Source organism: Delphinus delphis, chromosome 2 (genome assembly GCF_949987515.2).
Source record: "Delphinus delphis chromosome 2, mDelDel1.2, whole genome shotgun sequence".
Lineage (NCBI taxonomy): Eukaryota > Metazoa > Chordata > Mammalia > Artiodactyla > Delphinidae > Delphinus > Delphinus delphis.
Window position 1 is genome coordinate 108,184,958 of NC_082684.1, and position 14,768 is coordinate 108,199,725.

At 50.5% G+C, this 14,768-nt stretch overlaps 1 protein-coding gene across 3 annotated transcripts in view; it reads left to right on the top strand.

The window, feature by feature from the left end:
* Positions 1 to 14,768, top strand: part of LOC132420748 (NT-3 growth factor receptor) — a 279,278-nt gene that overhangs the window by 63,215 nt on the left and 201,295 nt on the right. For all 3 annotated transcript variants that reach the window (XM_060005462.1, XM_060005463.1, XM_060005464.1), the window contains exons 2-3: positions 10,713 to 10,787; positions 11,298 to 11,369. In XM_060005462.1, coding sequence (XP_059861445.1) covers positions 10,713 to 10,787; positions 11,298 to 11,369 — 147 coding nt within the window. The remainder of the gene's footprint in view (positions 1 to 10,712; positions 10,788 to 11,297; positions 11,370 to 14,768) is intronic.

Consider the following 14,768-nt stretch of genomic DNA (forward strand, 5'->3'; position numbering starts at 1 on the left):
CCTTTGTCTTTTCAAATAGTTGGAGAAAATGCTGGTCCCGTCAAGACCTTGGGAACCATAGGCTTTTCATGACTTGCTGCAAGGTCCCAGGGTTCTGAGGAAGTACAGTCATTTATTAATTTGTTCATTTAAATCTTCTACCTTGTACTAAGAACTGGGCTGAATGTTGTGGATACAGTAGTGAACAATATAGGTTGCCTGCCCTCAGAGAGCTTGCATTCTGTTGGGGGAGAGACACAGTCAACAAGTAAACACATACATGAGGTAATTATAGATTTTGTCAAATGATATAAAGGATGTACCTAGAGTGACATTTCTCAACCTTGGCACTATTGACATTCTGGAGGGGATAACTCTTTGTTGTGAGGGGCTGTCTTGTGTTGTAGGATATCTAGTTACATCCTTGGCCCCTACCCACTAGATGCAGTAGCCCCTCCCCAGTCATGACAACCAAAAATGTCCCCAGACATTGCCAAGTGTTCTCTGAGGGCTTAAATCCACCCCGGCTTGAGAACTATTGATCCAGAGGAAGGTGATACAGAATGTCTTTAGGTGGTTGGTCAGGGAAGGCCTCCCTGAGGAGATGACATTGAAGGGGAGTCCAAGTGCTTTTAAGGGCAAAACCAACTGCAAAGGTCCTGAGAGGGGGGAGGGAGCTTGATGTTTTGAAGACTAGAAAGAAGACCAGTGGGAGGAAAGCCAAGTGAACAAGGGTAAGGTTAGTCTGAGCTGAGGAGGGAGAGAGATGAGCCAGACATGGAGGATCTTGCTGGCTGAGGTGGAGTCTGAATTCCATCTCAAGTGCAGAAGCCATTGGAGGTTTCTTTTTGTGGGGAGTGGGTGGGGGAGGGGGACATGATCTGATTTATGTTATGAAAAGCTCATTCAGCCTTCTGTGCGAGGACAGGTTTAGTCAGGTGGGAGTGGAAGCAGTGGTCATGCTTTTGAGGCAGTGGTCTTTGTGAGGGGCGATGGTGGCCTGGGTGATCAGGGGTGATAAGAGTGGAGGTTCTGAGGAGTGGACAGAGCTGATGATCTCCTGTGGAGGTGCACTTGCTAAGGGGTGGCTGTTGGAGGGAAGGAAGGGAGCAATCAATGATGAAGTTTGACTTGGACAACCGGGTGGTACCGGTGCCATTTACTGAGATGGAGAAGCCCAAGTGGGAGGACAGCAAGGGCTGGTGTTGGACCTGCGGACGTATCAGGGAAGAGCCTGGAGCTCAGTGGAGAGGTCCGACTAGAGACACCTTGGGGCGCTTGGATGGTGTTTGGAGCCAAGCACCTGGGTAAGATCCCTGTGGCTGGGTGGGGGCACAACCTGGAGACTCCACCATTGAGGGATCAGACAAAGACTATGGAACCAGCAAAGGAGACTAAGAAGGGCTAGCCAGAGAGATAGAAAGAAACCCGGCAGAGAGTGGAGTTAAGGAATTCCTAGAGAGGAGAATGTTTTCAGAAGGAGAGAGTAGTTAACTAGGTAAAATGCCACCAAGAGACTGGGAAACTGGGTGGCAGAGAAGAATTTGCCAACGTGGAAACCACTGTTGACTTGGCAGTGTAGTTTCAGAGGAGTGGTGGGAACAGAAGACAGATTGGGGTGAAGAATCAAAGGGAGGTGAGGAAGTGAGGCCTGGGAATGTAGACAATTCTTTTGAAAACATTTGTCATACGGAGCTGGAGAGATGAGTTGGTAGCTGGAGAACATGGAGTCCAGGAGATTTTCTTTGAAATGGGCTCTCCTAGGATGTGTTTGTATGCTGATGGAAAAATCTAAGAGGGCGAGAGTGAGGGGACAGAGGAGAGAGGGAGAAAATAGGAATGAGTCCTCGAGAAGGTGTCTCGAGGGGTGAGGGCAGGGGAAGGTCCACAGCGGGGCTGGTAGAGGGCTAAACACTTAAGCTCTGCTGTTGATCACTTCGGGGTTCATTCATTCATTCATTCCTTCAGCCAGATGTCACTGAGCATTTGGTCAGTGCCCTCAGAAAACTCATGTTCTGGTGAAGGTCATCGTCACCTGGGGAAGGGAAAGATGGAAAAGCTGAGCTCAGGTGTCAAGAGCATTCCCATCTCATCTGCTGCCATGTTTGCTGAGAGGAGGCCCTGCCCACTCCCCCACTCCTGATCCCCGTGGTGGGCAGTAGACATGACATCTGGTCCTGGGGGGGGAGATCTGGGCCTCCTGAGACCTCTGGGATCACCCCGTTTCTGGGCTCTGTAGTGATGCCCCAAGTTGCCTGTCCCCAGTTGGGATGTTGAATGGTGTGCCCTGGGACACATTCCTCCTCAGAGATCAAGTTCAGGGTTCCTGTGGGATTGGCCCAGGGCTCTGGGCTGCTCAGCTGGGCCCAGGGTGAGGACCTTGCCTGTGCTGAGCCTGGAAAACCTCTGGCATGAGTTGGGGCATCGAGGCGGCTATTTAGCACCAACCTGGATGGCTTCCCAGTCATGTACTTATCCTGGGGTAACTGCCCTTATTTGAGATTCTGGAGGTGAGGGAGTGGGGAAGAAGGCAGATAGGATCTCTGTTCTCAAGTATCATAGTTCTAGAGACACGACAAACACGTAATCAAATAAGACAATTACAGATGGTTATGAAAGGCTGTGAAGGACATAAACGGGCTTGCGTCAGAGCAGCTGGCGGGGAAGGGAGGGTGGGCTCACAGAGGAGCCGGCTTCTCTGAGAAGGTGACCTTGGAGGGGAGACCTGAGGGATTAAAAGGAGTCAGGGAAGAGCATTTCATGGAAGTTCTGACCGGGAATAAGCCTGGCAGGTTTAAAAAACAGAAGGCACGTCAGTGTGGCCAGGGCCTAGAAAACCAGGGGAATGTGTTCAGCGAAGGGACTATGGAAGCGGCTAACAATCAGCTCATGAGGGACCTCGTAGGCCACGGCCCGGGTTTTGGATTTTATTGTAAGGACCAAAGGAAGCAGTTGGAGGGTTATAAGCAGGGGAGAGGATGATCACTCTGGAGCAGAGACTGTGGAAGGAGAAGAGTGAAAGCAGGGAGGCCAGCTAGGAGGCAGTGGCCGTTTGCAGTTAGAGGCGGTGGCTCCCTGGCGTGCAGATGTGTGGACAGCAGTGAAAATAGGGAGAAACAGACAGACTGGTGATGGGCAGGTCAGTCTGATCACAGGCTGGGACCTGAGCGGGGCAGCTTGGACTCCCCAGTGAGCTGGCTGAGTTCCAGATGTGTGCCCTTGACCTTTTCTCTGTTAGGAGACGCAGCATTTCAGCACCTGAAGAGCACAGGTGTGCACACAAACATACCCCGTTCGTTCCTGGCACGAGCTTTGGAATTGATCAGGAAGCCGGCACAGATGCTGCCATCTTCCATCTGTTCACCACACGATCTGAATGTTCCTTTCTGCAGTCCCGGGGGTGTCTGTGATGTGGGGCTGGTTCACCGTGGTCCTTGGCGGGCAGCTGCTTGTAGAGCTGGTGTGCTCACGTGCTGGCATGCCGGGGTTGCCAGCCCAGGAAGGCTCCCCAGGCTTCTAGTATCCCCCTTGACAGCTGTCAAGGGAGGGAGAACCGGGTGACTTGGCTGGTGTGATCCGATGCAGCTCTCCTCCAGCCCCCTGGTGCCTGCGCTCCATGGAGCTGTTGCTCCAGACGGTTTGTTTATAATGCTAAACATATCAGATAATTGAAAGCTAATGCTTCTGTCTGGATCACTAGACATAATATGCCTGGATAACAAATCAATTTCCTCCTTGGCCTGCAAAGCTGGGAAGTCAAACACCCGGCACATCCTTTGTGTGTGTGCAAGTATGTGTGTGTGCGTGTGTGTGCACGCTCATGCATGTGTGTGCTCCAACGCTGACTTATTAGAAAATGAGGTTCCAGGCTAGTTTCTCCAGGCACCCAACTCTGCCTTAGAACAGAATTCAGGTGAGAAGGTGATGGGAGCCTCAGGTCTGACAGGGGACAGGGGCATCTGGTGATGAAGCCACACCTGTCGAGCCTTGTTATCCGAAGCTCTTATGTTCTGTGTTGGAGGCGTGGAGAATTCATATACAGAACATCTGAGAAACACCAGTTTCAGCTACCTCCTGCCGGGATACAGCTCCAAGAATGAATATACTGAATATAATATACTAGTGATGGTGCCACCAGGAAAATGTGAATTATGAATTACCAACAAGAATGCTTACTTATCTGGCGAGCTCAATTATCCAGAAAGGGAATGCGAAACAAAGTAAGAAAACAAGGACAAATATCTACCTTTCTGTGTGTGTGTGTGTGTGTGTGTGTGTGTGTGTGCGCGCGTGCACACATGTCTGTGCCTGAAGTTTTTCATATTCCCTTAAATCCTTATTCAGATTCCTTTTACTTTTACTGAAGGAACAGTTCCAAAGACGGTCATGGAATCAGCTATACATTGCACTAGTGCTAGGCGTCAGAGCCGAATGGAGGACGTCGGCATGGCCTCATCTAATCCTCATGGCCATTGCATTTCCTATTAGGAAACTGAGGTCTGGAGAGGCTGGAGTAACTAGCCCAGAGGCATCAGGCTTCTAAGCACAGAGCTGGGTGTCGTCTCCAGGTCAGCCTACCTTCAGGGTGCCTGCTCTTGACCTCTGTTCTCCAATGGACTGCAGAGCAGACTGGTCTCAGCATGTTGCAAGGTCCCCGGGGGCACAGCCCAATAGCAAAGAAGAGCCAGAAAACCATTAAAAATGAAGGCAATTGCACTTAGAATTCAAGAGTCATTTCAGGGTAGGACCACTTTGGGTAGGGGCGCAGGTTCTGCTTACTTTGAGAGCCTCTAGTGGTGTCACTGTGCTACAGCTCAGTGGGCTAGGTGGGTTGATCACAATGATCCAGGATCATCAAGGAAATCTAAGCCGTGTTCTGTTTACTCTGCTTCAAAAGTCAAGGAGGTGTGTAATGAATTTTTTGGGAAAAAAGAAACATTCAGCAAGGAAGTTGAACACGCAGAGAGTTTTTTAAAATTAATTTATTTAATTTATTTATTTTTGTCTGTGTTGGGTCTTTATTGCTGTGCACGGGCTTTCTCTAGTTGAGGCGAGGGGGGGCTACTCTTCATTGTGGTGTGCGGGCTTCTCATTGTGTTGGCTTCTCTTGTTGCAGAGCATGGGCTCTACGCGCGCGGGCTTCAGTAGTTGCAGCACGCGGGCTCAGTAGTTGTGGCTCACAGGCTCTAGAGTGCAGGCTCAGTAGTTGTGGCGCACAGGCTTAGTTGCTCCGTGGCATGTGGAATCTTCCCAGACCAGGGCTTGAACCCGTGTCCCCTGCATTGGCAGATGATTCTCAACCACTGCACCACCAGGGGAGCCCCATGCAGAAGTTTTGCATTTAAATTTAGTTGTCTGGAAAATTTGGTTATGAAGAACAGCTCATTAATAGCAGTGAGGAATCACAGTGAAAATAACAGCCATCTGACAGCAAGGGAGGAGAGAGGAAAGCTTGGGAAAATGAAGAAATACTGGGCCTGCCACATCTAAAGGAAGGAAGGATGCTCCCTTGTCCCACCAACCACTCCTTGTCTTGCTGATTACCCAGGTGAGGAGGAAAGTTCTGCCAGATGAAGGGTGCTTTGCCCCTCTCATGGGCCTTCCCAACAAACTTAGTCCCCTGGTGTTGGATGGACTTGAACATCTCAGTGTTCTAGGGTTTTCTGTGTTTAGGATTTAAATATTGGAGGTATAAGCAACTCTTAAACATATCCACATGGCATGTTTTTAATTAAAATAGGGACCACAGTCTGTACCATCTAATTTTTATATGCTTGGAGATTGCCAACTCATTACCATACTGGCCCAAGCCAAACAGAAGGAAGAAGAAGCAATGGTACAAAAGCACAATTGGATTTAATCTAGCACGAAGGATTTTTATATTCTCTGTGAAAGTATTAATTAATACTTCATTTGTATCCTAGCTCATTTCCACAGGGCTCCGAAGCAACTGTGGATTGGGTTTATCTGCTCCAGGAATGGTTGCTGGGTGAGCCACTGGGAGTGGCTCCTTTCCTCCCAAGTCCACCTGGAAGCAGCATGTACTTTGACCATGGGACCCCCAAGATCTCATTGAAGTTTTCTGAGCTGTAGCCCTAAGCCCAGCTCCGGCTTGGGAGCTCAGTGTTGTCATGAATTAAGCCTCACTTCCTCCCTCTCTCTGGAACAGTGTTGCATATCAGCTCCTGGCAGAGTCATGATTCTGTGGTGTCAGGGAAGGGCAGTGGCGAGAGGGCAGGGACAGGGCATTGCGTTGACTCTCTGGATGGCACATTTCGTATTTCCATGCAATGACGAGGCCTTAGAAATGCAGAAGGATAACATTCAGTGGAGGGACAAGGCACTAGGCAGTGGCTTCCAGCCAGAGCTTGGTGAGAAGAGACCATTATTGCTTTTAGAATGTGTAACCTGTCTTGGGTCAAGGTCCAGTGGGCCAAAGACCCCTCGTTTCCTCTCAAGTGATGCCCTTGTCACGGGAGTGTCCTGAGAACCATGGCTTTTGATTTTCTTCTCTCACCTGGACCCTGTGACCTAGAGGCAAGCTTTTTGGTGTTGGCCTGGGGCCTTTTGGTGTTTGCTGCAAAACAATCATTTTCAAAATTATGTCTGAAGCCATGAAACTTTTTTTTCAATGGAATCTTAGGTAGAAGCCTTGTATAATAAAGCAGGGTTTCCCAGCCTCGATGCTGTGGACATTTGGGGCTGATAATTCTTTGTTGTGGGCATGCTGCCCTGTGCATTATTGAAATGTTTAGGAGCATCCCTGTGGATGCCGGTGTCACTCCCTGTCCCCCAGTTGTGACCACCAAAAGTGTTTCCAGAGACATTGTCAAATGTCCCCTGGGGGGCAAAATCGCCTCCAGTTGGGAACCATTGTATTCAAGGGACTAAAGTGGAGGTAATTAAAGTAGGGATGGGAGCCTGGAGTCACACTGAGAGCAAGGCTTCAGGTCTCTGTGAGGCAGCTACCACCACACACTGCCTGAGCAGACAGACGCAGGATCTGGCGGTCCCACTGACCCATGTTCCTGGCATCGCTCTGAGTTCTCGTCTCCCCACAGCGGCAGCAGGCTCTGCTCGGGGGGGCTGGTGCAGCCTGTGGTCCTGGAACAGGGTGACCAGTGACTGCCCCGTACAGGGCTCAAGGGCCTAACCTTCCTTCAAAAACATCATTCTTGATTGTTTTTCAAATGACAAAATCAGTGCTCCGTGAAAACAACCTGGACGACCCAGAAAAGCACACAAAAAGAAGTCACATGTAACTGTACTAGGCGGAGGGAACCACTGTTTACCACAAACCAAACCAAAGCAGACTGCTCTCATACTTTATCCATTTATTATTTTTAGAGCCTGCCTTTTAAACTTAAAACTCATGGCCTCCCTATTAGCACAAAGCAGCCAGCAGAGTTACCATAACTGACCCCCCGGGCTGGTACCAAGTGGTGAGTCATCGAGAAAACTTGGCAGGTGCCCTGCCCACGTCAACTGCAAATGTCAGGCTGCACCTTCGCCACCCTGCTTTTCCCTGGGAACCCGCTCTGCACTGCCGTCTGTGCATCCTCTGAAGCTGTTTATAATTTCTGCTTGAACAGTTTTCCTGGAGGTCATGAATGACAGGTTTACTGTCCCTCCACCCTTCTGCCCCTTGGAGTTTTTAATCAATGATTGCTGAGAGGTGACAACTTCCAGCAGAACCAGCTTGCCCTTTTTAGCTTGAAAACTGAGAAAAGATTGCTCAGCCTCTACAAAACCCAGGTTTAAAAACAATCATCACAGGCACTACCTGAAGACTGACTGTGCATCCCAGCTGCCGAAAGGGCTTTTTAACATAGCCTTTCAATCTTCATGTCCTTCTTATGATGAAGGTATTTCATTGATATTATCCCCATTTGACAGATGACGAAACTGAGGCACAGACAGGTGAAGTAACCTGGACAGGGTCACATAGTATCCTGGCAGCCTGGCGCTACGCAGGTCAGCAACCTTTTTCTGTAAAAGGCCAGAAAGTCAATATTTTAGGTGAGTCTCTGCAGCTCCATCTCACCTCCATCTTTGTGGGGAAAAGTGGTCACAGAAAAGAGTAAATGAGTAGATATGAAAACGGACATTTATATTTCATATACTTTTTTTATTTTTGCCGTACGCGGGCCTCTCACTGTTGTGGCCTCTCCCGTTGCAGAGCACAGGCTCCGGACGCGCAGGCTCAGCGGCCATGGCTCACAGGCCCAGCCGCTCCACGGCATGTGGGGTCTTCCCAGACCGGGGCACGAATCCGTGTCCCCTGCATCGGCAGGCGGACTCTGAACCACTGCGCCACCAGGGAAGCCCTCATATACTTTTCACATGTCACAAAATAGGATTCTACTTTTGATTTTTAAGAAAATGTAAAAACGATTCTTCTTTCTCAGGCTGTACAGCAATGAGCGGTGGGTTGGAATTTGTAGTTTGCTGGCCTGGCTCTGGAGCCCCAACTCCTAAGCACACTGTTGCACCGTTGCTGTAAAAGTGCTATTCCCCCATGTAGGAAAACTCAGACCCAAAAGAGGATGCAGGGACCATATGCTATTGACCAGGGAGTCCTTTGCACCAAGGACTTCAGCCATTGTCCTGCCATGTCTCGGTGTGTGCCTATGCAGGGGAAGGGTCATTTGTGGGCGTAAGGACAGGAGGGCTGAGAGGGGTAAAGTATTAGAATGCAATAATGACTGACAACTCAGCCATAATAAAAACACATTTCTGGAATTCTAATGTGGGCTCAGAAAAATGATTTCATTTATTTAAACAACTTGATTGACAGCTGCTTGTTGGAAGTAGATTCTTGTCTGAAGCTGGGCTCCCATGAATGAATGGCCGCCTGCAGAAACACTGCAATCTACTTGGTGGTTTACATGGACCGAGGCACCAGTGAATACTCTGGGTGGGAGTGGGGCTGGCCCAGGTCCTTCTACCACTTCTGGCCTTCCTTTTCATCTGACATGGAGCCAGGGTCCCTGCCCTGGCGAGACCAGACCAAGCAAACTGTCGTGGGGCCATGAGGCTTCCAGGGAGAAGGCTTTGGAGTTGGAATTCAGTACTGACCTGGCCACCTGGTCCATGTCCCCAGCAGATGCCAGTGTGTCTGGCTGCTTAGCAGGGGCTCCGAGAGAATGTGGTACAAAAAGGGCTCTTGGCATACCTTGTTACTGCGCGACTCTGAAATGCTTCCAGAGGCCCTGGCCACCACCTCCCTGTGGCCTTCCTGGCTCCGGCTCCAGCTGATGGCAGATGGCAGAGCCACGGGTGGGGTGGGGCTAGGGAGGAGACGTCTGGGGGAGGTGGCTGCCACTTTTCTGTGCCTCGGGTAGCTCTGTCCCAGGGTGAGCTGTCACTTCTTTTCCCTCCTTGCAAAGAGCAGGCTTAGACTTTGGGGGCACTGACAGGAGAGTCAGATCCCAGTAGGGTAGCTTGGGCAGCGGGAAGCCTTTTCCCGTGGCCCCTTGAAGCTCCTTGGGGTAGCGGGTGTGTATGAATGGTCTTCGCTCAGACAGCTCTAGAGCTGGAAAGGACCTTGGTAATCAACAGTCTGATGGTTCTCCACCTTGACACCAAAAGCAGTAACGAGGATGTTTGTCCCTGGTGTTTTGTCAATATAAAACAAACAAATAAACGAACAGAGGAAATCAAGTGCATACCCATGATAAGCCCTTCCATGCTAACAGTACTTTCAAGAATTACTTTGCTTTGGGCTGGAATTTATCCACTGGGTGAGTCAGCACTGCTTTATGCCTGTTGATAAAAAGCTCTGGTTAACAGTGATTTATATCTTGGATTAATAAAGCCGAGAAGATGAATTAATTATTACTTAATAAATGTGTGTGCTTTTTCGATACATGTTTAGGGAGCTAAATATGAAGACTCTTGGGAGTAAGTTCTAAAACGAGATCTTTGTGAAGGGATGGGGGTGAAACTGCTGATCTGGTGCAACCCTCTGTCTTTACAAATGAGGACACCAGAGGCCCAGAGAGCTGAAAGCTCACGTTCAAAGCCACGGCTGCTTAAGTCACAGAGATGAGGCTGGAATCAGGCTTCTCGGCTGCCAGCCTCATGTTCTTTCCATGACACCCAGGCCTGTGGTCACCCCTCCTTTGTGGAGTTGATTCTGCCTTATCAAGCCATTGATGTTCTTGAACTCCAGATGGATTGGGCCGTGGTCACCCAAAGGGGGTCATCAATGTCTGGCCCCTTGGGGGACTCTGAGGAGGTGTGTGTTCCTTCTGGGCTTTTCCACCCCCAAGCCATGTTCACCAGCAAGCCCCCCTACACACCCCCTTTATTTAAACCACGTCATTTGTATTGTCTTTACGGGCAGGAACTTAAGAAAACAAGCCTGTCCTTTAAACAATCCTATATATGAAAAAGAATGAAAGAGAATGGAAGGAAACTAAGTCAGGAAGACCCACAGGGAGATTGGATCTCAAGAATTTAAAGAGTAGTTTTTCTGGAGCTGAGGGGGGAACGTTAAATGCTGTCCATGAGTTTGGCGCTTGGGATCCCACAGTGAGCCCATCAGCCAGGTGGCACGCGTGACACCACACTGGGGAAGAAACCGGCTCAGAGATAATTGGCGACTTGGTGGAAATCCTGGCTCATGGGTGGCTGCTCCAGGATTTGAACCCAGGTCTCTGGCACTAAAGCCAGTGCCTTTCCCGTGGCCCCTCTGCTGACCTGAACCCTGCCTTTCCTCTCCCCTGCAGACACATAGAGAACTGGCGCGGTCTGCACACGCTCAACGCCGTGGACATGGAGCTCTACACCGGCCTCCAGAAACTGTGAGTGCACCAGCTCCCGGGGTGTGTGGGGAGTGGGATGGGCTAGGGCTAGCCCATAGCTTGGGTTTCAAAGCAGAACCTGAACCCAGGTCTCCTGGGCTAGTGTTCCTTTCTCAGCCCTCTGCTTGGCTGATGGTCCCCGTGGAGCAGGACATTTGCAGTCACCTCCTCCTTTGGATTCAGTGCAAGTGGCTGTGGGAGATTTGGGGTGGAAGGGAAGAGGCACAAAGTGGGTGGCAGCGCAGTAGTCGTGGACCAGATTCTTACCCACTTGCCAGGACGGGCACATCCCTCACCCTGACCCAGGTCCCAGTGGGGTGTGAGCCCAGATGCCTCCCACTGGACCCCCTCAGTTGGATCACCCAGTGACGGCTGCTGATGAAGAGATGCGTTCAGTTCACCGGGCGGCTGCCGTCCAGTCTTGGCCTCACTGGCTGTCAGCCTTGGCCCAGAGCAGAGATGTTTCTCTGCTCCATAAGCTCTGCTGAACATCTTTTTCTCTCTCTCCAGGACTATCAAGAACTCAGGACTTCGGAGCATCCAGCCCAGAGCCTTTGCCAAAAATCCCCACTTGCGCTATATGTAAGTAGAGCTGAGAGCTGGGACCCGGGCCTTAGAGAGTGGGTGGGTGAGGTCATAGGACGGGAGAGAGTCCTGGGCTGTGAAGCCCAAGGCCTGAGATCTGGACCCGGCTTTGCCACTGTGTCCTGGGGCAAGTCCCTTCACTTCTCTGGACCTGAGATTTTGCCTTTTAACACAACGGGTTTGGATTTGATGATCTGTAAGTTTCCTGTTGGATGGAAGAGCCTAGGACCAAGCATTAGCGGGAGGCAGTGTCTCTTCACTCCCAAGTGTGTTCACTTCCTGTGATGAAATTTGCAATCGTATTGGAATGTAAATGAGAGGAAATTCCCCATATAAGTGTAGTGTGTGATGTGAGTACTATACTTCTGAGACCATGTGTAGGTCCGTAAGTGTGTGTGTGTGTGTGTATGTGTGTGTGTGTGTGCACTGGGGTGGTGGCGTGGGGTTCGGAAGGGGGAAAGCAGGGCCAGGCCACGTGTCATGTCGAAATAGATTCTGGGTTCAGTGGAGAAGAGCTCTGAAAAGCAGAGACACCTGTATATAAGGTCACACAGCTTTGGGACAAGCTGGAGGTGACATGACCCTGGTGGGATCCCCATGTCACCTGATCCCCTGGGGGGGGGTGCCCCCCTCCTCTCCCCTCTCCCCTCCCACCACTGCCATGTCTGATGGTGGAGGGGCCTCCTGGCATTCGGCTCTGTCTAGACCTGTAGGGGTGGAATCACACGAGCTTGGTGTTTCCTCTCCAAGCCTAATTCTGGGCTGAAGACTCTGGGATTAGACGGGAGGACCACCATTTCCTGGGAAGAGGTGGGCTTGAAAAGAAGCCTAGGGCCAGCGATTAGGGGAAGTACCAACATGCTGCACCTGTTGGGGGTCCTTACTGTTCGGTCAAGCCTTCTTTTCAGATGGTGACCATTTTGGACATCTGCTGGGCATGTTCTCCAAGAGCAGAGATTCCATAGGAACCAGGGGGATGGAGTCTACTGTATTTGGGGAGAAAATGGAGGAATGGTGTGCAGATGAATCTTTCCTTTGGCCACTTGAGAGTTGTACTGGCCCAGGCACTTTGCACTTGAAGGGCATCCCGGCTGCATAGGAGTCTCACAGGAAGAGACACAGCACCCAAGGGAAGTGGAGGGGAGGTAGAGAAAAAGAAAAGTCGTGGAGAATTGCAGTGGGTGAATTGTTTCTCTTCTGGGGGGCCCTGGCCTCACCCCCGGGCCTCTGTGTGTTTTCCCAAGCACGTAGTGAGTGCTTGGTAAATATTTTTTTAATCAGTTATGGCCACCCCTGCTTTGTGCTGAACTTTCTTTCCTTTCTCTGGACATAGCACACTGTATGGCCACTGATGTAGTACCTGTGGGGAACTGAGGCCTCCCCTGCAGCTGTCTCATTTAGCCATTGCTGCCTTGCCCTAATTGAGCCTCTGTGGTGGGAGTCTTCTGATGTGTGTTCTTCGCAGCTGGGAGCATAGCTGGGACCAGAGGAGGGCCTTGGACCGGATGTTCCAGGTGTTTATTTTATTGGGGATTTGAGTTTCAATGTAAACTATCCCAGGAGAAGAAGCTTTTGACCTCTGAGAAGTCTCCTTTTCACACTAACTCATACAAGGGTCACAAAGCCAAATGCCCACGGCGGACCAGGTGGGGAGAGTGGAGGCTGGGGACCATGTGTTCCCCCCGAGAGGCAGCCTGTAAGCAATTCCAGCTGACTGCTGCCATGAGGAGGCGGGGCCTCGGGTTGCCAGATTTACTGCTTTTTTTTTTTTCAAGAAAAGCTGGAGGTCCAGTGAAACCTTTCAAGTTTTAAATACTGGTAACTAAAAATAAAATCTCTCAACTCATGGGCCAGGCAGAACTACTCTGTGGGCAGAATATGACACATGGAGTGCCAGTTTGCGGTCTAGGGTCATACTTTGGACAGAAGCTGCCAGCATAGGAGAGGCTCTGTCCCTTTTGACGACAGTGGCTTGGTGCTCAGAGCCTGCTAGGGCACTGTTGTCACCCGAAGCTCGTAGGGCAACTGAGAGGGCTTCCGGACCCATCATGTTTCCATGGGCTACAGAGGTGAGGGGAGATGCATCTTGGGTTAAAGGTGTCTCTGAAGTTGGGTTGTACTAGAACCTGTCTTTGAATACCCTTGAGATCCCAGAAGAGGGCTGCGACCCACCATCTCTTCTGAGATGATCTGGGTCTGCTGGCTGGTGGCAGTGACGGGCTGGTGGGGCTTTGCAAGATTCCCAAGACTTTGGGGGCAGGAAGGGTCTGGGTGGAATAGGTTCTGATGACACCAGTGAGCCTGCCCATGACCTTGGGCACTGTTTTCTCCTGGATACATTGGCCGGCTCTTGACAAAGTACTTGGTATCGGCCACAAAGGGATCAAGAGTGAGAAAGATGGGTCACCATCAGTCCAGCCCCAGTTTGGGCCTGTCTGCATATTGGGGGCTAGTTGGATGCTCAGATCAAGGTGAGAGGGTCAGCACCTGGTCCAGGGGCTCTGATAGGCACAGTGGGGCTGCTGGAAGAGCCTGAGGATCGCAGAGAAGTGAGTTAAGAGGTCGAGGCATATGCAGTGGCTTCATCGATGGGTTGGTTTATTAACTTTTACTCCTTACGAAGACAAACCCCAAATCCTGACTGAGTGAATTTCCCGGCAGCTTCGGGACATTTTCTCCTGGCAGATGGGCCAGGTTTCTCTGCTCTCTCACAGCATCTTCTATTTCTGTCCTCTACATGCATTTACAAGTCTTCAGGCCCCAGCTGAGCAATCACAAGATGATCACTTACTCCAGCACTAATTGCCGAGCCCTGGCTTGGCGGCTTTTGTTTTCCCCCTTCTTCTTCTTTTTTCTTAGGGTGATGGCTGAGAAGTCTTTTCTTCTCCCCTCTGTACCCAATAAGAAGCCAGAAGTGAGATCATTGCCTTCTGTACCAATGTCAAGTTATTCAAATTGTTCTGATTGGTTCAACTGTCTCCCACCTCTAAGCTGCTGTTGCATCAGTCAGTGTAATTCTTTCCTGTGCCAGAAAAGGAGCCAACGATGTGAAGGCCAGGTGGTCTGCCACAAAGAAGGCTGGAGATTAGGACTCTTCAAGGTTTACGAGTGACTGACCATCTATTTTTGACCGCTTCTGTTTTCTCTGTCTTTTCTGGAGTGTGAAAAATGAAATACTGATTCCTACACATCAAGGGAAATACTTTTTTTTTTTTTTTGCGGTACATGGGCCTCTCACTGCTGTGGCCTCTCCCATTGCAGAGCACAGGCTCCGGACGCGCAGGCTTAGCAGCCATGGCTCACAGGCCCAGCCGCTCCACGGCACGTGGGATCCTCCCGGACCGGGGCACGAACCCACGTCCCCTGCATCGGCAGGCGGACTCTCAACCACTGCGC